Source organism: Podarcis gaigeae (assembly GCF_964106915.1).
Source record: "Podarcis gaigeae genome assembly, chromosome: 6".
Taxonomy (NCBI): domain Eukaryota; kingdom Metazoa; phylum Chordata; class Lepidosauria; order Squamata; family Lacertidae; genus Podarcis; species Podarcis gaigeae.
This window is the reverse complement of record NC_139682.1, coordinates 89732886-89756151: the sequence shown is the minus strand read 5'-3', so window position 1 is coordinate 89756151 and position 23266 is coordinate 89732886. Positions and strand designations below refer to the sequence as shown.

Here is a 23266-nt window from a genome sequence, read left to right as displayed (position 1 = left end):
AGGTTGGCAGGAGCAGGGACTGAGCAACAGGAGCTCACCCCATCACGGGGATTCGAACCGCCGACCTTCTGATCAGCAAGTCCTAGGCTCTGTGGTTTAACCCACAGCACCACCCGCGTCCCTCCCGGAAAATCCCCATAGTACTCTCTATTTGTGCCAGTGGAACACTAGTACGCAAGGAGAGAGAGGTGATCAGTATACCCCAGTGGTCGGCAAGGTTTACCTCGCCTGGGCCAGTTCACTCCAGCAAAGATCACTCTGTGGGCTGGATCACGTGCGCACCTGAACGCGCGCGCCCACAATTTCCGGCGTCTGCTTCTGAACAGAGGCGATTTTCGGTGTCTGCGCAGATGCAATTTCCGGCACAGCGGAAGTGAGTCCCCATGCTGCGCTGCAGTGCGTTGGGACTCGCTGAGTGGGCGGCTCAATTCGGGGGCGGCTTGTGGGCCAGTTAAATGACCCCCGTGGGACGCTTGTGGCCCATGGGCCTTAGGTTGCCTACCAGTGGTATAACCCTTCATGGAATTCAGGTAGCACCCTTCCTGTAATTCAGTGCTTTTTGGCAGGCCAGCATTATCTGAAATAGGGGAATTTATTTATTTGTTATATTTGTTAATTGCTCACAGAGTGAACCAATGCCACTTGAAGAATGATTAAGAATGCCCAATAAAATAAACCTAAAAACACAGCTACAGTATACAGATAAAAGCCAGGACTTACAGATCCCACCTCACTAACTACGTAATTTTATTTGTATGCTACGCCTTTCCACAGTTCAAACCATGCTCTCAAGGTGGCTTGCAACAAGAAAATAACACATAAATGCAACATGACAGAAGTAGTCATGATATACGAATCGTTAAAAAAGACACAACCCAACTGAACAGTAAAAGAAGCCACAACAACACCCTTCAAATTAAAGATGCTGCAAGATGAGAGAGCATTCCGTAAGTGGGGGCTGCCACTGAAAAAGCCCGATCTCATGTTGGCAACCTCTGAAACTCCCGGGGAGGAGGCACACAAATAAGGGCCTCAGAAGATGACTGCGGGATCAAACAAGGGCCTTCGTTCATCAGATTTCACAACGCAACATTTTCGGTCAAGGATGTTTCATGATCACCCCCTACACACACACACACACACACACACACACACTTTGAAGACAAGGATATGGGTAAAAAGATATGCATATACCTGTGGGAGCCCATGAGAAACATATCGTTGTGTGTCCACACGACTGTTGGCTTTGGATAGCCAGTTGCAGAACAACCAATGGAGACCTCAGATCCTTCAGTAAATGACTGGTTCTTGGGCGAGACAACAGCCTTGGGTGGTTCTGTTACATAAAATGAAACATAAATATGTCTTTTCAAACGTTATCTTATTACCGGACATCTGTAGACAGGGAGTTTTAACATGACTCCCCCCTCATCAACATTCTGAAGAGGTACAAATCCAGGAATAGCTTTATCATATTAGTAGCTCTGAGTCAGATCAGTATTCAAGCTAACTCAGTAAATTCTCCTTATCGGCCAAAGAGCACACAGTGCTGCATGATTTGTAGGTGTTGAGCCTGGGCTTTTACACGTATAAACATGTCCTCTAGCATTGCAACATTGGCATTATCTGCTGGACCATGATCTTTAAAACTCGACTACATAAACACAACACAATGGGATTATTGTGATTTGTTTCTTGAGCTATTCCTTGCAACTTGAGATTCAGTTGAGAGTCCCCTCCACAAGTAGTTGGCGCTAATGCCAAAAGAAACAAGTTTTTAGGACGAATTCTGCTTCCTAAATTACAAATGGCTTTTCCATTGGGAACATACAATAAAGACCTCAGAGTATCAGCTTTCCACCATTTCTTTTCACATTTCAGCAGATTGTTATCTTTCTTTCTAAACAAGGACATTGGTATGGTGATATTGCAACACCATTGGCGTATAAATGCAAAGGCTTGCTCCTGGTGCTTTAATAGACTAGTTTTATGTGCCTGCTGCAGGAAACATCAGTGTATTATAAAAAGAGCAAAGAACTGATAAGCAAAGAGATGGGCTATGCTGAATCAGCAAAGCTAATGGCTAAAATAAGCAAATTTAACAATGTTTAGGAAAGAATGGCCCCTTCATGGATCACTGCTTAAAATTAAATTATGCTTAAAATTCTACAAGGAAGGCTCAAGCAGTATGTGGACCGAGAACTCCCAGAAGTGCAAGCTGGATTTAGAAGAGGAAGAGGAACCAGAGACCAAATTGCAAACATGTGCTGGATTATGGAGAAAGCTAGAGAGTTCCAGAAAGATATCTACTTCTGCTTCATTGACTATGCAAAAGCCTTTGACTGTGTCGACCATGGCAAACTATGGCAAGTTCTTAAAGAAATGGGAGTGCCTGATCACCTCATCTGTCTCCTGAGAAATCTCTATGTGGGACAAGAAGCTACAGTTAGAACTGGATATGGAACAACAGATTGGTTCAAAATTGGAAAAGGAGTACGACAAGGCTGTATTTTGTCTCCCTGCTTATTTAATTTATATGCAGAATGCATCATGCGAAAGGCTGGGCTGGATGAATCCCAAGCTGGAATTAAGATTGCCGGAAGAAATATCAACAACCTCAGATATGCAGATGACACAACCTTGATGGCAGAAAGTGAGGAGGAATTAAAGAACCTTTTAATGAGGGTGAAAGAGGAGAGCGCAAAATATGGTCTGAAGCTCAACATCAAAAAAACGAAGATCATGGCCACCTCTTGGCAAATAGAAGGGGAAGAAATGGAGGTAGTGAGAGATTTTACTTTCTTGGGCTCAATGATCACTGCAGATGGTGACAGCAGCCACGAAATTAAAAGACGTCTGCTTCTTGGGAGAAGGGCAATGACAGGCCTAGACAGCATCTTGAGAAGTAGAGACATCACCTTGCCAACAAAGGTTCCTATAGTTAAAGCTATGGTTTTCCCAGTAGTGATGTATGGAAGTGAGAGCTGGACCATAAAGAAGGCTGATCGCCGAAGAATTGATGCTTTTGAATTATGGTGCTGGAGGAGACTCTTGAGAGTCCCATGGACTGCAAGAAGATCAAACCTCTCCATACTGAAGGAAATCAACCCTGAGTGCTCACTGGAAGGACAGTGAAGCTGAGGCTCCAGTACTTTGGCCACCTCATGAGAAGAGAAGACTCCCTGGAGAAGACCCTGATGTTGGGAAAGATGGAGGGCACAAGGAGAAGGGGGTGACAGAGGACGAGATGGTTGGATAGAGTTTTCGAGGTTACCAGCATGAGTTTGACCAAACTGCGGGAGGCAGTGGAGGACAGAGGTGCCTGGCGTTCTCTGGTCCATGGGGTCACGAAGAGTCGGACACGACTAAACGACTAAACAACAACAACAACAAGGAAAGAATGGAAGTCTTTTTTGTACTATTTAAAAATTTTTTATAATATGATCGATTCGTGAGCAGGATTTGAACTGTGAGCAACAGAAAGAATTAGAGATTATATTACTATGGTTATTATATAAAAGAGTTAAGCAAGGGGGTAGAATTAAAAAACCACCATGGAAAATGGGGTGGGAAGTCAATAAAACAAAAGAAAAAATTATTACGTATCGGATTTTTTTGTGAAAATTAACAAAATGTGGTGTGTGTTTTTTTTAAAAAAGCTAAAGTAAATGTGATTTGCATGCCGTGTAAAGCACGAAGCAGTTTTAAATTGCTCTACAAATGGTGAGAGGAAAGACATAACAGACAGACTAATCAAGTTGGACTGGAATCAAATCCAGATAGTTTATATATTCCATGTATATGGCAGAACTGTTTTGAACTGTTTTGCCATGTGGAAAGCTGCCGGGGCTATTTTTTAAACATTTCAAATGTTGCCAAAACAGACTGGAGGATGCCTTAAAAGCTTTGTGGGTTTGAAGAAGATCTACTCTTCTGTTGACCTTAGGAAACTGAGATTGGCTCAAATGGGAGGACACACTGTGCCTGAAAAGCACCGCTTCTGTCAATACCCTGTTATTCTATTACGTAGTGAAGGAGGTACCCAGAAATAATGGATTAAGAAACACATTTTGCACATTATAGGGGTTTGTCCCGTGGTAAGTCAACAAAGCATGGTGCAAGATGACATCTGGCAGCGATTACCAGCTTTGTTTTCTGTCCCAGCAGTAGCCAGTGACACAACAAGGACAAAGACTCAATGGGGATTTTTTCTCTCATGGCAAGTTTGCTTTCTTCATGAGGGGTGGAAAACACCTCACATTCCATGTACAACATTGCCACCTTTTCCCAAATGCCCATCATGCCTCTGGGGTAATCTTTCTTTCACCCGAAATATTTTGATTTGGGGGGTTTATACACAAACACAAAGAGAGAATAAAAACGGCCTCCATTTTGTTCTTGATGATCCTGGAGAGGGAGATAGTGGAACCAAAGTTATAGCTGCCCTGTCCTTTCCCCCTTGAAGCAAACTTGCCTTGCAATAGTTAAAAAAGACGTTTGGGCTTTTAGTACCTCAGAAACAAAAAGCAAACAGGAAAGGTGTGGGGATCTGTTTGCATGAAGTAGCACTCATGTGGTAATTTGAAAGTTCTCAAAGGGTAAATTAACAGTCTCAAATGGTCATTGCTATTGCCCCACACAAAGTGCTTCCCACAAGGATAAGTGCCATGTAGTTTCTGGTTTCAGAAAAGGTAAAGGACCCCTGGACGGTTAAGTCCAGTTAAAGGTGACTATGGGGTTGCGGCGCTCATCTCGCTTTTAGGCCGAGGAAGCCAGAGTTTGTCTACAGACAGCTTTCCAGGAAATGTGGCCAGCAGGGCTAAACTGCTTCTGGCGCAACAGGACACTGTGACAGAAACCAGGGCACACGAAAATGCCATTTACCTTCCCACCGCAGTGGTACCTATTTATCTACTTGCACTGGCGTGCTTTTGAACTGCTAGGTTGGCAGGAACTGGGACAGAGCAATGGGAGCTCACCCTGTCATGCAGATTCGAACCGCCGACCTCCTGATGGGCAAGCCCAAGAGGCTTAGTGGTTTAGACCACAGCACCACCTGCCTCTGATATCATCTGAGCAGGCCTCATTTGGAAAGATTTGCCCAAAGTTGACTAAAAGATAGTTTTTGTTGTTTGTAATTGGGGGGGGGGGGATCATAGCTTATTAAAGGAACATAAATTGTGGCATTTACTCAATATGCAGGTGCAAATGTTTTCTGCACAAATTCTACCACCTCTGAATAAGTGTTTTCTGGCTCTGGGTGCTTGGGTATTGTCAAGCACACATCATCTGACACAAATATTATCTATATTCTAAACCCACCACCCCAATACATTTGAGATCCTGTTGGGGTATAAAATACACCCCCCAAAATGTTAGCGTTATTTTTTCCCCAATTTTGGATGAAGGTTAAGCACACTCTATGTACTACTTGAGAATGGAATGTACCCATTTGGAGCATAAGGTCCACCCTGATAAAAATGAAATTGTTTTGGAGCAGAATTTTGGCACAGACTAATGGTTCTGATATCTTGTGAGGCCTTGAGATATGTGATTAGTAAAAGTTATTTATCATCCATTTTGTTCCCTGAAAACCGATAGTTAAAACTGAAATCCATGATACATTTAGCACTAGGATTGCACATAGTACAAGAATTACAAGAAGATCAACACAGAATTTTCATTTTGATTTGTGTGGTTTTTTAAATTCCACTGCTTGCTTGAAGGAGATCCAAAAGGGTAGAATTAGGGAGATACAATACATTCCCTCCTTATTTATTTCTGCTTTGTTCCTGGAATGCAACCTTGTTGAACCAATTCCTAGGGAGAAAAGGGTATTTACATAAACACATACAGTACATTTTCCAACAGGAAAACGTTGTCTGGCACATATTACCTTGGATCATACTTCATCAATATGTACTGGATTTTCTGTAGCTCAATGTTAAGTGTTTTGTTGCAATATTCAAGCTTCATTCGTTAGCAGAAGCAAGGCAAACACATTTAGAAAGATTCCAGGCGCAGTACAGCTAAAGCAGAATTTACAGTCAGGAGTTCAAGTGAGGTCTAATTGCATGTTACACTTCTGTTCAGTTTAATAATGCTTAACCACACTAAGGGCTGGAATCCTATGCATGCTTACCTCACTGAACTCAGTGGGGCTCGCTTCTGAATACATAGCATTGCACTGTAAGTTCCATTAAAGGTGAAGTCAGCACTGGGATAGAGAGAGGAGGGATGTGGCAGCAAGGTCAGCATGGTGCAAAAGTGACAGCAGCACCAAACTGGCTCCACCAGCGTGTTTGCACTGTGTCAGCCTCGCCGCTGTGCCCCTCCTGCTCTTTGTCCCGCTATTTAAGATCATTTGTTGTGATTTCCTATCTTACAGGTGTTCTGTACTGAAGTTCTCACCCTGGGCCAGCAGGGGGATACTGTAGATAGTTATGCAAATAAGGGATTGAAAGTGACGTTCAGTGATTGGATAGTTTTAGAAAATTGTTACAGTTACGTTGTACTGGAGCTCTATATAAGCAGGCTGGCTGAACCCTTCAGTTCAGTTCTGTTCTGGGCTGTGAATAAACAAGAGCTGTTTGAAGAATCGCCGTGTCGTCTGATATGTTCACCCACAACTTAACAACAACTATAATAATAACATTATAATAATTTATTATTTATACCCTGCCCATCTGGCTGGGCTTCCCCAGCCACTCTGGGTGGCTTCTAACAAAATATTAAAATCCAGTAATGCATCAAACATTAAAAGCTTCCCTAAACAGGGCTACCTTCAGATGTCTTCTAAAAGTCTGGTAGTTGTTTATTTCTTTGACATCTGGTGGGAGGGCATTCCACAGGGCGGGTGCCACTACCAAGAAGGCCCTCTGCCTGGTTCCCTGTAACTTGCACACTTTTCATTTCATCACCAGACAAAATGTACCCTTCATGAACCAATGGGGTTTTATGATTTTGCTTATGCAGCACAGAAATCCATTTGGTTACAGATCCCACTAGACCAGTGGTTTTCAACCTGGGGTGCCTTGAATGATGGTCAGGAGTGCCGCAGGAGAGAGCCAGTGTGGTGTAGTGGTTAAGAGCGATAGACTCGTAATCTGGTGAACCGGGTTCGCTTCCCCGCTCCTCCACATGCAGCTGCTGGGTGACCTTGGGCTAGTCACACTTCTCTGAAGTCTCTCAGCCCCACTCACCTCACAGAGTGTTTGTTGTGGGGGAGGAAGGGAAAGGAGAATGTTAGCCGCGTTGAGACTCCTTCGGGTAGTGATAAAGCGGGATATCAAATCCAAACTACTACTCCTCCTCCTCCTCCTCCTCCTCCTCCTCTTCTTCTTCTTCTTCTTCTTCTTCTTCTTCTTCTTCTTCTTCCTGGCCTCTGTCGCTCTTTCCTTCCCTCTCTCATCTCTGCCTCCCAAGAGCCTGCACAGCTGTTTGTTGTAGCAGCCCTGGCTATAGGCTCCCCAGGCGAATGGTGCCTCTGGGGCTGGCCAGGGGGTGCTTGCCAGGCCCCTGTGGGGCAATGTGAGAAGGCACCTCTCTTTGGGGCGGGGTGGCAGCTCAGAGACCAGGGTGGAAGCTATGGCTGCCCAGAGGACTCCCAAGGAGAAGGGAGAGAAGAGGGGGCTGAGTGAACACTTCACGAGGGAGGGTGTTTGAAAAAGGCCGAGAGGCTGCCAGCTCTGCAGGCAAGGATGACATAACTGGGCTCCTGAGCCCCGCAGGGGTGCCGCAGAAAGAATTGTGATAGGAATTTTATGCTCTTAGATATATGGTAATGTTCATAAGTGTACCAACCAAGCACGTACATAGATCAGCACAGGAAGACCGACCTGGATCCATTTTCATTCCTAAACTGAGCAAATGTCTTCTCTGGAAGGTCAAAGTGAGAAACCTCCCATTGTCTCTTTCCTCACAAATCCTGTCTTAAGGGCACATTTAAGATATGAATAGGGTGTGAGCCTGTGACCTGGCCCAGGAACTAAGTATTTATCATTACAAAAGACTGGCCAGGCTCCCCAGGAAATCCAATCAAGTAACCTGCCAGACAGGAGATAAGCAACAACTGGAGAAAAACAACATTCAAAATTTCTGTTTTAAACCGCCTTTCTGTGATGTAGGTATGATGTATCTGGGGGGAGGTCTTAGGTTACACCCCTTCTGTGATGTATGTATGATGTTTCTGGGGGTGGTGTTGATCTACAGGGTGGCAATTTCAAAAGTCTTTATAAGGCCTTGTGCGCCATTTTTCTGGGTCCCTCCTCCTCTCCTGCGGGTGAGGGGAGCACCCTGTTGCAACAGATCAATAAAGATCAAGCTTACTAGCTGCTTTGCTTCTCAATATTCTCTGGTTGGCCTCTGTTATTTTCTCCTACCAATAGGGAACCTAATGTAGGGACTCTATATGGGCTCTTGGATACCCCATAAGGGAAAAGGGCGATTTTTGTTTACAACAGAATGTAGTTGGTCAAGGGAGCCCTGGACTCAAAAGGGTTGAAAACATCTGTACTAGACACTTAGCATATACAACTGGCCAGAGATGTGCTTATGAAGCATAATTATGTATGGCCTGAAATAATAGCAGGATGGCTGGTGTCCCTCCACCCCTCTCTCCAAACACCCACAACGAGCTGTTTTAACAGTGCGTACATATTTTGTTTAGGTTTTTTCCTTGTTCTTTCACATAGGTAAGTAATTGATCCCAGAAGAGAATGTTTACTAGAAGGATTAGAAGTATCCCTTGGTCTTTGCCTCTTCCTCCACAATCCTGCATTTCCTGTGGAAGAGGCAAACTTCAAAAAGGCACTTAATGATCACCATTGAAGCCCGCTGTGAACAATAATTAGCAACCACAGGGCCTCCAGACATCTTTGTAGATCCACTAATTTAGGAGTGGGTTTGTATTTCAGGATAGCAGCTTTTAAATGAGTAAGGACTGCTCTGAGAGCATTTCCTGTTCCTATAAAGGATGAGAACATAAGAGGAAAGGAAAATGCAGGTATTGAACAAAAAGCTGTAAAGTACGCAGTCTTGGCAAAATATTCGCTTCTCCCCTGACGAACTCCCTTTCAGTTAATAAGAAGGCCACTGCTGTCAAGCTCGTCCCTTTTTATAGCCAAATATTATTCTTTTAAAATTCCTTTCAAGCTTCCCACTGAAAAAGGCAGCTGTGTCCTATTTTGATTTCTGAGCCTTTTCATTTTGTTAAAATAAAACTGATAAAAGCAGACAACTTCTTGGAGCAAGGGCAGAATGCACGCACAGTAAATGGGGGGGGGGGCAGAACTGAATTACAAAGATTGTCCTACGATCCATCATATTTTTAAAAGCTACCCCCAATGAATCCTACATAATCACATCAAGAGAATGGAAGGCAGTGAATGGGAGCCTCCATTTTACAGAATCATAGAATTACAGAGTTCGAAAGGACTTACAGGGTCATCTGGTCCAACCCACTGCAATGCAGGAATCACAACTACTTTATATTTTTAAAAGAGAAGGCTGTGAATGTCTATACTTTGAATATCGCCATCAGCGCTTGGGGGAAAAGTAGAAAGATAGAATATACGTAAGATTTTTAAAATCGCACATATAAGTTGGAGGAATGCGGAAAAACACTATCTGAGCTTATCAAATCACACAAAAAGCCGCAGTGCCGCAGAGGCAGAAAAGAAGACATCAAAAGTAAGTGAGGAAATAATAATTATTATTATTAATTTGATTTATATACCACTCTTTATCAAAAGATCTCAGGGCATTAGAAACACATTGCAAAACATCAATAATAAAAGCATAATAATAAAAATACAAATACTGACAGACAGTCAAGTAATAAAATAGTTAATAACAGCGTTCTTCCCTACACTTTCACAGGCCACAGATTATTTAATAGCCATAAGGTAATGGTAAAGGGACCCCTGACCATTAGGTCCAGTCGTGGCCGACTCTGGGGTTGCGGCGCTTATCTCGCTTTACTGGCCGAGGGAGCCAGTGTACAGCTTCCGGGTCATGTGGCCAGCATGACTAAGCTTCTGACGAACCGGAGAAGCGCACGGAAACACCGTTTACCTTCCCACCGGAGTGGTACCTACTTATCTACTTGCACTTTGACATGCTTTTAAACTGCTAGGTTGGCAGGAGCAGGGACTGAGCAACGGGAGCTCACCCCATCACAGGGATTTGAACCGCCGACCTTCTGATCGGCAAGTCCAAGAGGCTCAGTGGTTTAGACCACAGCGCCACATGTGTCCTAATTAACAACCATAGGCCTGGGTAAAGAGGAATGTTTTTGCCTGGGGTCTAAAGGCATGTCATGATGGCACCAGGTGAGCCTCTTTGGGGCGAGCATTCCACAATCAGGAAAAGAAGTGGCATGTTGTCTTTTTTTTATTTCAAAAATGGGGGGAGAGGAGAACATTTTCCTGTTACCTTGCACTGTGAGGAAGACAGAAGCCCCAGTGGAGCCACCTTCGTTGGAAGCCAAGCAACTGTACTCGCCGGCATCCGAGAGTTTGACAGCCTTGACTTCCAGTGAGAGGTTGCTCATCATTCGGACCCTGGAGGGCTCAAGCAGCTTGAGGTCTCTGTTGTTTCTGTGCCAAGTGAGATTGTAGCGCACTGTGCTCACGGTTAAGCATGTCAACACGGCTCGATTTCCAGGAGTGACGGTAACATTATTAGGAACCTGTACGAAGGGTGGAGGTTCTGCAGAGAGTAAAACAAGAATAGGGAATTTTTTTCACAAGTTCAATACACCGGAAAAGAGAAGGCAAAGCAGTGATTAGTGTACTTTTCCGTGTATAAGATTAGGCTTTTTTTTTTTACTTTAAAATAATGTTAAAAGGGTGGTGTCCTATACACGGGGGCAATCTCCCCCCATTTTCTTAATCTTGAGTCTCCCAAAATAGGGGGTGTCTTATATGCGGGGGCGTGTTATACACAGAAAAGTACGGTGATTACTTGTTCAGGGGGAAACAGGGTTATGTTTCATCCCAACATGTTCATGTGGCTGGGGAAACCCAGCCAGATGGGTGGGTAATAAATTATTATTAGTGGTGCAGTTCCTAAGGATGGATTACAAAGGAGACTAAGCATGCCATGGAACAAGGCTCCACGCAAATGGATCCAGCGAGAGTATAATTGTCTGAGAACAGATCTTCATTTTGTTGGTAATCCACATGGAATAAAAACCAAGCCCTTGTGCAGAAAAGGATTTTTGCAAATGTTTCTCTTATTTGTTATTCCCTTGAAAGGGAAAACATGTTTCTTGACATGCATCTTTAAAAATGTCAGAATATGAGCTCCACATCCCCACATCCTGGATTTAATGATGGATGAAGGTTTCATATCTTAGATTTTTAGTCCTATTCCTCTACTGATGTTGGGGGAAGGAGGGTAGGCGGAAGACAACAACTAATTCTTCTCATTCCCAACCCTAAAATTAGGAATGTTAGAAAAACTCTTGACATGCTGTGCAAATAAAACAGCATTTCCCTTACAAAATATGCGCTTTATCAATGGGCATACATTATTTGGAGACCAGAGCCAGCATTCTTGACACAGTTTTATACTTCCTTAGAGCACGATTTGGAAATCATTTTCAACTACCCTTTACATTTTTATGAATAGCACAGAACAACAGCTGGGTCACTTCCAGGCAAATCTTCCTCACATTCAGAGCAAGCTGCCATAGGTAGTAAAAGTACATGAGTTAACAAGCCATAGGACATTTTCAGCTTTAATATTGCAAGGGTTGGAGAATAAATGCTTCAAATGTTTGTTCTTTCTGCCATGGAGGAATGTTGACCGGATTTCAGCCATTTCATATAATTAAGGGCAAGAATAATTTCTGATCCATTGTGTCAGAGAGTCCAATAAAATATAAAATGTAAGTTGGGAAGAAAGATTATCCTGGGAGAGTCGCAAGGGTATATATCTAGCTCTTGGTTTCTAGTTTTAGTTATGAAAACAAAAGAAATCTGTAAAAACTTTATTATTCCACATTCATTCTTTCTTATGAGTTGCCTTTAGAAAGATTTACAGTTCCTAAAACTAAACAGACCCTGTAAGGACACAAGAATGTTCATGCCAGCACTGATTTACAAGTCCACATTTATCTTTGCATAACGGAGTTCCTTTGACTCTGAATTCTTCCGAGACATTTATAGACATTTCGACCATATGTTAAAACTCCCGTTGAACAATATTGAGCTGACCTTGCCTCTTTGACTATTATATTTGGAGTCAATGTGGGGTTTTTTAACTGTTAAACTTATTTTCTTTGTCGGTTGAGAAATCGTATATCATGTAATGAAAGCCTCAATCCTATGGTTGCTTTCAGAACACCTCCTTATTTATTTGTTGTTGTTGTTTAGTCATTTAGTCGTGTCCAACTCTTCGTGACCCCATGGACCAGAGCACGCCAGGTACTCCTGTCTTCCACTGCCTCCCACATCGGTCAAACTCATGCTGGTAGCTTCAAGAACACTGTCCAACCATCTCATCCTCTGTCGTCCCCTTCTCCTTGTGCCCTCCATCTTTCCCAACATCAGGGTCTTTTCCAGGGAGTCTTCTCTTCTCATGAGGCGGCCAAAGTATTGGAGTCTCAGCTTCAGGCTCTGTCGTTCCAGTGAGCATTCAGGGCTGATTTCCTTAAGAATGGATAGGTTTGATCTTCTTGCAGTCCATGGGACTCTCAAGAGTCTCCTCCAGCACCATAATTCAAAAGCATCAATTCTTCGGCGATCAGCCTTCTTTATGGTCCAACTCTCACTTCCATAAATCACTACTGGGAAAACCATAGCTTTAACTATACGGACCTTTGTTGGCAAGGTGATGTCTCTGCTTTTTAAGATGCTGTCTAGACAGCATCCTTATTTATAGTGATATTCATTTAATGTATTTGGAATTATATGCAAGGGTAAAAAAATAGCCTTCATCGATATATGGTTTACTAAAGTGGTTAAACTTCTGAATGTTGACTGAGTGGATATTCCTGCAAACAATTACTGTACCTTCCTGCAAACAGGCAGGTTCTGGTTCTCAAACAGGGAAGTTACCATACCAAAGAAGTCCAGCAGGAGAACCAGATTTTAGTGAGCCAAGAAATGGTTTCTCAACCTATTTCCTGTCAATGAGCATAATGCATGTGGCAGGACAGGCACTCATTGATGTCACTCCTTACATGAAGATTTCAACTTCATCCCAGACAAGGATCCCGGTTAAGGTGGCCAAAGAAACAGCTGCTCTGGAGGAATTATCACATGTGATCCGAAACAGCCATCTAAACCTTAGGCCCTCAACAACCGGTGTTCAGAAGCATCACGCCTCTGAACATATGAAGTTCAGCTAACAGAGCTAATAGCTATTGCATTTGCAAGTTCCTGTGGGGGGTGAAGCTTTCATAACGATCAATTTATGTTGTGATCTGCAGAGATGCCCACCACCTAGGAGAGGTGATTGCTCAAGCAAAGGGAGGCAATAAATAAATAAATGTCAGCACCTTGGAGAGAGATTAAGGTGTGGGTTTCAGGACCACGGATAGTGCTCCTGCAGCAGAGAGGCTAAATGTAAATACAGTGGTACCTCGGATTAAGAACTTAATTCATTCTGGAGGTCCGTTCTTAACCTGAAACTGTTCTTAACCTGAAGCACCACTTTAGCTAATGGGGCCTCCTGCTGCCACCACGCCACCGCTGCACAATTTCTGTTCTCATCCTGAAGCAAAGTTCTTAACCCAAGGTACTATTTCTGGGTTAGCGGAGTCTCTAACCTGAAGCGTCTGTAACCCAAGGTACCACTGTACAGTGGTACCTCGGTTTAAGAACAGCTCCCTTTATGAACGATTCGGTTTATGAACTCCACAAAACCAGAAGTAGTGTCCCAGTTTGCGAACTTTACCTCGGTCTAATGAATAGAAGCTAAACAGTGGAAGGGCACCGGCGGCGGGAAGCCTCATTAGGGAAAGCGCACCTTGGTTTAAGAACAGTTTCAGTTTAAGAACAGACTTCCGGAACGAATTAAGTTCATAAACCAAGGTACCACTGTATATAAGCAGGATCCTGAAGGAACTGGCTGAGTTTTATATCAGGGGGTGGGAATTAATTAGCTGGAGACCTCCCCCCACAGTTCTGCCTCCTGGCCTGATCCAGCAGGGATTTCCTTGTGTTCTTATAATTCACCTAATTCTATTTTTCAAAGGCTGTCTAAGACAGTGGCCATGGCTGCATCCCACAGTAGTGAATTTCGTTAAGTTAATTACGCAGTCGTCCAAGCAGTCCTTTATCTTTTGTTGGGTTGCATATTCGCTACACAACCTGGAATTCATTAAAATGTCATCAGGTTTGTTTTGCAGAATCAAATATCCACAAATCGGGAGTGAAATGGATCCCTCTGGGAATAAGATAGTAAACGTCACTAACCTGACACGTCCAGAAATGTCTGTGCACGGCCAGTTCCTGCACTGCTGCTAGCAATACATTCATAGTAACCCTCATCCGGCAGAGACACCTTAGCGATCTCCCAGTTCACATTAGCAGAGTCTCTGTAATAAATAATAATAATAATAATAAACAACACTGGGATTCACCTAATGAGCCCTGTCAGTGGAAGCGCAGTGTAGGGTCTTCCACACAGGCAATGGGACTTCCCCTGCTCCTTTCACTTGCCCCTTGAAATTGTATTTGCGGGATTGGGAGAATCCCAGACCAGCACAGAGGGAGATGAGTGGGTGTCAGGAACGTGGCCCCCCAGAGCACAGGGGAAGAGTTAGACTCTGAACTAAGTGAACAAGGGACCAACTCTGCAGACGAGAGATGGCTGACAGAGTCGAGAAAGGATAGTTCGACCCCCCTTCCCAGGGAAAGCTCAGTTAGATCTCAAGGAGAGGAAGAGTTGGAAGGCAGCCAGAGAGTTGCTAGACAATCAGTAGATAAGCAGAGGTCTGAGTCTTTGTAGAGTGGAAGTGGGGAGGGGGCAGGCCAGCCTCTCGATTCCCGTTCTAGGCGACTGGATAAGATCAGAGGGCAACGGAAGGGAAAGAGGGGAAAGGTGGGAGTTTGGCATCCTTCCTGCTGCGGGAGGGTGAAGATTCAGACTGACCAACTATCATAAATGCAAACAGGCAAGAAGCCGTGCTCTGGGTGTGTTTTTTTTGTAAATAAACGTACATAAAACTGCCAGAGAATCATTACTTCTTATCGGGGTTGGCTTGCCTGCCAGAGATCATTACAGTGGGGATGGTTCTGTCTGGCAAACTGGCATTCTTGTTCATCACAGCACAATATAGAATTCCATCCCGTATAAATGATTTGCAAGGAAAGATAAAGAAGTTAGGCTGTAGTTTATAAACCTCCATCCCTTCCCCACTGCAGTTACAATGTTGAGCTGTGGCTGTGGGTATCTGTACCCTAAACTAGTCTAGGAGGAACTGGAGACTGAAGCCAGAGAACAACAGGAGAAGCTACTGCTCTATAGACCAGATACAAGTAGAGTTTCTGCTCTATAGACCAGATCCTGGAATTTATCCTCAAGGCTTAGGACAGTTTGCCAGTTCTACATGACGTATTTTTAATCTTTGTTGGAAGCTGCCCAGAGTGGCTGGGGAAACCCAGCCAGATGGGCGGGATACAAATAATAAATTATTATATAGGTAAAGGTAAAGGTACCCCTGACCATTAGGTCCAGTCATGACCGACTCTGGGGTTGTGTGCTCATCTCACTCTATAGGCCGAGGGAGCTGGTGTTTGTCCGCAGACAGCTTCCGGGTCATGTGGCCAGCATGGCTAAGCCGCTTCTGGCGAACCAGAGCAGCACACGGAAATGCCGTTTACCTTCCCGCCGGAGCGGTACCGATTTATCTCCTTGCACTTTGACGTGCTTTTGAACTGCTAGGTTGGCAGGAGCAGGGACCGAGAAACGGGAGCTCACCCCGTCGCAGGGATTCAAACCGCCGACCTTCTGATCGGCAAGTCCTAGGCTCTGTGGTTTAACCCACAGTGCCACCCGCGTCCCAAATTATTATATATTATTATATTATTATTACACTACCAATATTTCTCCAAATTGGGTTCCCAGCTGTTGTTGGACTGTAACTCCCATAATCCCAGACCACTGGGTTCTGCTAGCTGGCTGGGGATCCATGTTTGAGAAACACTGCACCTCTGTTGCCAACTGATGGGGAGAAAAGGTTGGATTGGGAAGTGGAGCAAGGCCAGCTGGGGACCCGAACTCTTAGCTTCCATTTTTTTTAAAAAAAAAAAAAGGATCAAAAGATATAAGCCAAAATCTGAATGCCCATGCCCCAAAATTTCTGTAAATAATCAGTTTCTGCCAATAAATTGTATGCACGCTCTCATGCATGGCCCCCAATCCACATACATGAGGAAATCCTGATGGCATCCCTGAACCATAGTCCTAAGCTTCCACCCACAGTTAAACCCTTGTCACAAAGTGACCCACGATAACCGCACAGAGAGAAAAATGCAAAGCTTCCTTCACAGAATAAAACAGTTTGGGCTACAATGCAAAGAAGGAAAACCAAATTAAAGGAATGATGATGGCATTACAATGCACTCAGTTTGCAGCACGGGGAATATATAATTATACCAATGCAAAGTGTGATCATCTGATGCTGTGCTAATCATTTGCGCTAAAACGCTGGTTAGAACAAGAAGAGTTTGGATTTGATATCCCGCTTTATCACTACCCTAAAGAGTCTCAAAGCGGCTAACAATCTCCTTTCCCTTCCTCCCCCACAACAAACACTCTGTGAGGTGAGTGGGGCTGAGAGACTTCAGAGAAGTGTGACTGGCCCAAGGTCACCCAGCAGCTGCATGTGGGGGAGCGGAGACTCGAACCCGGTTCACCAGATTACGAGTCTACCGCTCTTAACCACTACACCACACTGGCACATTGGTTAGCTGTTATGCATGGCATTTATTCTGCTCCAGCTGAAAACTTTTTGAAGTTTTTTGAAGTTTTGAAGTTTTTTGAACTTTTTGAAGTTTTCAATCTACAGTAGTACCTCAGTTTAAGAACAGCCCTATTTACAAACAATTCGGTTTACAAGCTCCGCAAAACCGGAACTAGTGTCCCAGTTTGCAAACTTTACTTCGGTCTAAGAACGGAATCCAAATGGTGGAAGGGCACTGGGGGCGGGAGGCCTCATTAGGGAAAGCACACCTCGGTTTAAGAATGGTTTCAGTTTAAGAACAGACTTCCGGAACGGATTAAGTTCGTAAACCGAGGTACCCCTGCAGTGTTACGGCTACATTGATGCTAGCTGAGAAGCCATTGCCAAAATTTAAAGACATCATTTAAATATTATCAAGTATACCCACTTTGGGGCACTGCAAAAGTAAAGCTCAGTCATGCTAAATTTAATATCTAGCACAACATTACATGATTACTACAAAAAAAATTCCTTCCAGTAGCACCTTAAAGACCAACTAAGTCAGTTCTTGGTATGAGCTTTCGTGTGCATGCACACTTGTTTTGACTATGGCAGACCAACACGGCTACCTATCTGTAACTGGAACTATGATTACTACAGTATATCTAACCGCTGCCCATAATATTTTATATGTGTTATAAACTTTGTAAAGGGCTCGCTGTGCCCACACTATTAAAATGTTATGTCTGCCTTCATCCTAAATCAAGGGAGACTAGTATACTATGGAACTTGATCAATCCTTTTAAAACACACACGTAACTGCAAGCTCTCCATGCAAGAGGAGAAAAGCCAATGTAAATCTCATTACTTAAGATGCCGCTCTTAGTCAGTAACCCTTGGCTTGAAGATCATTTTGTGAAAGCATCAACATATTCTGCTCTGTTCCACAGTCATGTAACAAGAGATGGGGGGAATTAAGAGAAAAAACAAGCAATTCGGTCATTAAAGTTTGAGACCCAAATTACTGAACTGGTGAAGTATGTGCTTGCAATGACTTAATGGAACTTCATGAAAAAGATTATGTGATAAAACTGACAGCAGTTTACAGGACAGCATTCCAGGAATCCAGCCTGCTAATTGATTAATTATATAGGGTAGAATTCTATGTCATGCTATTACAAATGTTCCCTCTGCACAAGCATGTCAGCTTGCCAAACAGAATGATACCCTCAAATGAATGTGGGCCACACACTTTCTACATTTTGGAAGTAGAAAAAACTACTACACAAACAGGCTTTCATTCCTGCAATTCTTCTGTTTGGGTACCCTCCTCTGCACATGTTCCAGCTTGTCAACATCCTTCTTAAATTGTGGTGCCCAGAACTGGACACAGTACTGCAGGTGTGGTCTGACCAAGGCAGAATAGCATGGTACTATTACATTTCTTCATCTGGACACTAGATTTCTGTTGATGCAGCCTAGAATAGAATTAGCTTTTTTTTTGCTGCTACATCACACTGTTGACTCATGTTCAACTTGTGGTCTACTAAGACCCCTAGATCCTTTTCGCATGTACTACTGGCAACCAAGGCATCCCCCATCTTGTATTTGTGCAGCTTGTTATTATTGCTGCCTAAGTTGGTGCTGTGGTCTAAACCACAGAGCCTAGGACTTGCCGATCAGAAGGTCGGCAGTTCGAATCCCCGCGACGGGGTGAGCAACCTAGCAGTTCGAAAGCACGTCAAAGTGCAAGTAGATAAATAGGTACCGCTCCAGCAGGAAGGTAAACGGCGTTTCCGTGCGCTGCTCTGGTTCGCCAGAAGTGGCTTAGTCATGCTGGCCACATGATCCGGAAGCTGTACACCAGCTCCCTCGGTCAATAAAGCCAGATGAGAGCTGCAACCCCAGAGTCGGTCATGACTGGACCTAATGGTCAGGGGTCCCATTACCTTTTAAGTTATAGAATCTTATGTTTGTCCCTACTGAAATTCAATCATCACCCTATTGAAATTTCAATCACCATCACCATCACCACCATCACTGTTACTCAAAGCACACACTAGCTTTAAAATAAATATATTACCCCACAGGTTTTCAAAATGTCTAGCTGTAGGGTCCCTCTGTGTCAACTTTTAAATGCCTGCTGAAAATCCTCCTGCTCCAACAAGTGTATACATCCTCCCCTCAGTGGTCTATTGATGTTTGGTTTTAATTTCACTCTGCTTTTAATTTGTTTTTAACTTTTAGGATTTCATGGTTGGTTTTATGTTTTTATATTGTTGTAAAACCACTGTGATATATCTTTATAACAGGGTGGTATATAAATATTTTTTTATTATTGTTGTTGTTATAAATAATGACTTTTCTTTGGATGAAACCCCGTTGTTGCACAACAAAATTGAGAAATGGCTACTTACTTGAAAAACCGTTCCATTCCCAGCTTGATCCCATTTCGGCTAAAATACACAGTAAATGGTATGAGGCTTGCTACATGGCAAGGAATGTGACCTGGCTGCAGGTAGTATCCTGGGGTTTTCTTGGGCATGCTTACTTTGGGAGCATCTAGAACAAAAGCAAAAAAATTAAAATTACCTGTACAATTCTTGCAAATCTAACAGACAACAGCAGATCATGGGGTGGGGGTTGGGGCAGGATGGGGATGAGGTGGAAAGAGGTGCAGGTGAGGCTGGGGGAATTGTGGGTTATCGCCAGTGACCCTGCAACTATGTTCACAAATATGAGGTACCGTATTTTTCGCTCCATAGGACACACTTTTTCCCTCTTAGAAACTAAGGGGGAAAGTCTGTGCGTCCTATGGAGTGAATGCAGGGGGGAGGCAGGCAGGTAAAGCCCCCAAGAACCGCACACAAGCTCCACGCGTCTCTTGAGGGCTTTTCCCCAGGAGGGAGAAGGGACTGACGCGGCCCGCCAGTCCCTTCTCCCTCCTCGTAGAAAAGCCCACAGGAGCCGCATGCTCCTTAAAGGGTGCACGGCTTCTGTGGGCTTTTGTGGGAGGTGGGGGAATTGCCATAGCCGCGTGCAGCCTCTCCAGCTGGGAGAGGCTGCGCGCAGCTAAAGAAGCCAAGGCAGCGAGTGCGATCCACCCGCTCACTCCCTTGGCTTCCTCTTTAGCCTTGCGCAACCTCTCCAGCCGGGAGAGGCTGCGCTCTTTGCTCTTTGGGGCTGGGGGGGGGACCCGGACTTCCCCCGCAGCCCCGAGAAGCTCTGGGAGAATAATTCCCCCCCTTAATTTCCCCCTCTAAAAACTAGGTGCGTCTTGTCGTCCAGTGCGTCCTATAGAGCGAAAAATACGGTAGTCTCACCTGTTGAGGGAATTGCTACTCCCCACCTTAAAATGACTGCTAAAACAGCAATTTTGTGTGTCATGGGGACTGGGTGTGTGGAAGGGCTTTGGGCAACCTCGCCCCACCCCAAATCATCCCCTAAATAGAGAAAGATGATTCAAATAGGGAACAAAACTTTTTTTAAATATATATATATATATAATTACCAGGAATAATGTTAGAAAACGAAACACTTGAGACTCTCTGGAAAAGGTAATCGTCTTTGTCATAACCAGTTATTTTAAGGAAAAAGGCTTCGTTCGGTGGAATAAACTCAGAAATGTTCCAGATTCCATAAGGTTTCCTGTCAGGGAAATATTTAACCGGAACGGTCTTCAGAAGTTCTCCAGTGATGCTTAGCAATTCTAGTCGGTCCACTCTAGCAGGAATATGGATCCCCGTGGTATTTAGCAGAATGTAAGTAGGTATCCCTATTGACAAAATGCAAATACAAACATTCCAATATCATTCGCATTTACTCAGTTGTGTTGATTTTTTGAAGGGGATTTATCGGCCGCCCTTCACTAGATCCCAGGGCAGCGTACAGCAGCTAGAGCGCAAATACCTTGGCTACATACAAAATACAATCAGAAACAGCATAACAACCTTTGGGGGGGAAACAAGGACCAAGCACATATTAGCAGAAGTCAGCATCATTTAGGGGCTGAGTGCTTTACACAAGTGGGGGAGAGGCAGGGAGGATATTGTTTAATTATCCCTTAGACAGGAGACGACTCTGAAAAGGTAAATAGGATCCAAATGTGAACTACTAACCTTGCACTGGTCTGCTGGAAGTCATTTTGAAATCTAATGTTGGACTTCTAGAAAACCCAGCCCGGAAGTCAATAGTACTGAGACCGGTGATACGAACAGAATGCCGCCCGCTACTTGATGTCTGAGAAAATATTGCAAAACATTTCATTGTGATCAGCATGTGAAGTTTTTCAGTTCCCAAGAGCTGGTATTCGTTGAATCTGTTTTGTGTTAGGGCTGCGATCCTACTATGCAATCAATGTCTCCGTGAAATAATGGAGACAATTTCTGTGTTAAAAAGGTGAGCGCAGGACTGCAAGAAACATATATGAAAATAAAAGACTAAATAAAAATAAAAGACACTTTGAGAACTCAAAGTGTGTTGGTTATCAGGGCCCGACCAGCAGGTCCTCAACTTATGGTACCAAACACACACAGAGAGACAGAGACAGAGACAGAGACAGAGACAGAGACAGAGAGAGATGTGACCATGAAGTAGTTTTTCTGCTGCTGCTGCTGCTGCTGCTGCTGCTGCTGCTGCTGCTGCTGCAGTCCAGTGACAGCAGCAAAAACACTTATCACCCTCCCAAGGTCAGCTTTTATTTGCAACGGCCAAAATGCAATGCCCCAGCCTATAGATCTATGAAATCTATAGATTTTATAGTTTTATACATATCATAGGCTTATAGCTTGGTTTATTGTTTTGTTTTTAGATCTACAGGCCGGGGACACTGCATTTTGAGTAAAAAGATGGTGGTCTCACACTATAGATGAGAACAAAGATTGGTTCCCATTCAAAAGGAGCTCAGTGAAAAGGATGGGCAGTGGTGACACGGCTGTGTCGGGCTGGTGAGGGGCTAAGCTCCTAGTCCCTTCAGCCTGACCTGGCCAACTGTTTGTGGGTAAAGTTTAAGCACACATTATATGATAATCTTTATTGTCATTGGCCCATACAGAACAACGAAATTGAAAAAAAATCCTTAAGACATTCAAAACCTACAAGCCTGCTATCCCAGCTATCCCAACCTGGTTAGCCCTCTAAAAACTCTGATACCCCATTTTTAAATACAATATATTCCCATAAAGATTCCTTACACTGTGTTTAAAACCAAAATCGCATTTGGATAGCAACTGTTTCTCAGGCGGCTAGTCCTAGTCTTTATAACCCTGTACCTTCTTCCAGAAGGCAGAAGCTGAAAGAGATCATCTCTGCAGCTTTCTTATGGCACCTTGAAGCATAGATTTGATCCAAGGTGGGAAGAGTGCACCCAATTATTCTCTCTGCAGTCTTTACAACCCTGGACAGCATTGTTTTTTCCCTGACCGTGCAGCTCCCAAACCACACACACAGACCATAAGTTAATACACTCTCAACAGTACAATGGTAAAATGCCATCAACAGGTCCTTTGAGAGATTGTTTTTCCGGAGGATTCTAAGAAAATATAACCTCTGCTGTGCTCTCTTCATCAGGTCTTTGCTGTTTTCTCCCCAGGTTAGGTCATCTCTCAACTCCATTCCCAGAAATCGAAACACCGAGACCTGTTCCTCGCACTTCCCCTCAATAATAAGTGGCTGAATATTCAATTTACATTTCCCAAAGTCCACAGTAATCTTTTTGGTTTTCTTTAAGTTAAGGAATAAGTTGTTTTTCCTACACCACTCCCCCAACTGGTCAACTTCCTTCCTGTAAGGGAGTAGGGGGAAAGTCACACATCTTGGCCTTGTTGTAAACAAAAATTGCCCTTTCCCCTTATGGGGTATCCAAGAGCCCATATAGAGTCCTTACATAGGTTCCCTATTGGTAGGAGAGAATAACAGAGGCCAACCAGAGAATATTGAGAAGCAAAGCAGCTAGTAAGCTTGATCTTTATTGAACTGTTGCAACAGGGTGCTCCCCTCACCCGCAGGAGAGGAGGAGGGACCCAGAAAAATGGCGCACAAGGCCTTATATAGACTTTTGAAATTGCCACCCTGTAGATCAAGACCACCCCCAGAAACATCATACATCCATCACAGAAGGGGTGCAAACTAAGACCACCCTTCAGATACATCACACCTACATCACAGAAAAGGCGGTCTAAAACAGAAATTTGAATGTTGTTTTTCTCCTGTCCTTGTTTATCTCCTGTCTGGCAGGTTACTTGATTGGATTGCCTGGGGAGCCTGGCCCGTCTTTTGTAATGATAAATACTTACTTCCTGGGCCAGGTCACAGGCTCACACACTATTCAAACACAGACATATCCTTAAGACAGGATTTGTGAAGGAAAAG

At 43.8% G+C, this 23266-nt stretch overlaps 1 protein-coding gene across 1 annotated transcript in view; it reads right to left on the bottom strand.

Moving 5' to 3' along the window:
* The window catches only part of HMCN1 (hemicentin 1), a 302952-nt gene that overhangs the window by 197765 nt on the left and 81921 nt on the right, over window positions 1-23266 (bottom strand). Inside the window, exons 7-12 of the mRNA XM_083743631.1 lie at window positions 21016-21136; window positions 20409-20672; window positions 19315-19459; window positions 14427-14548; window positions 10435-10710; window positions 1195-1336 (exon numbers count right to left, since the gene is read on the bottom strand). Of these exons, the coding sequence (XP_083599757.1) occupies window positions 1195-1336; window positions 10435-10710; window positions 14427-14548; window positions 19315-19459; window positions 20409-20672; window positions 21016-21136 (1070 nt within the window). The remainder of the gene's footprint in view (window positions 1-1194; window positions 1337-10434; window positions 10711-14426; window positions 14549-19314; window positions 19460-20408; window positions 20673-21015; window positions 21137-23266) is intronic.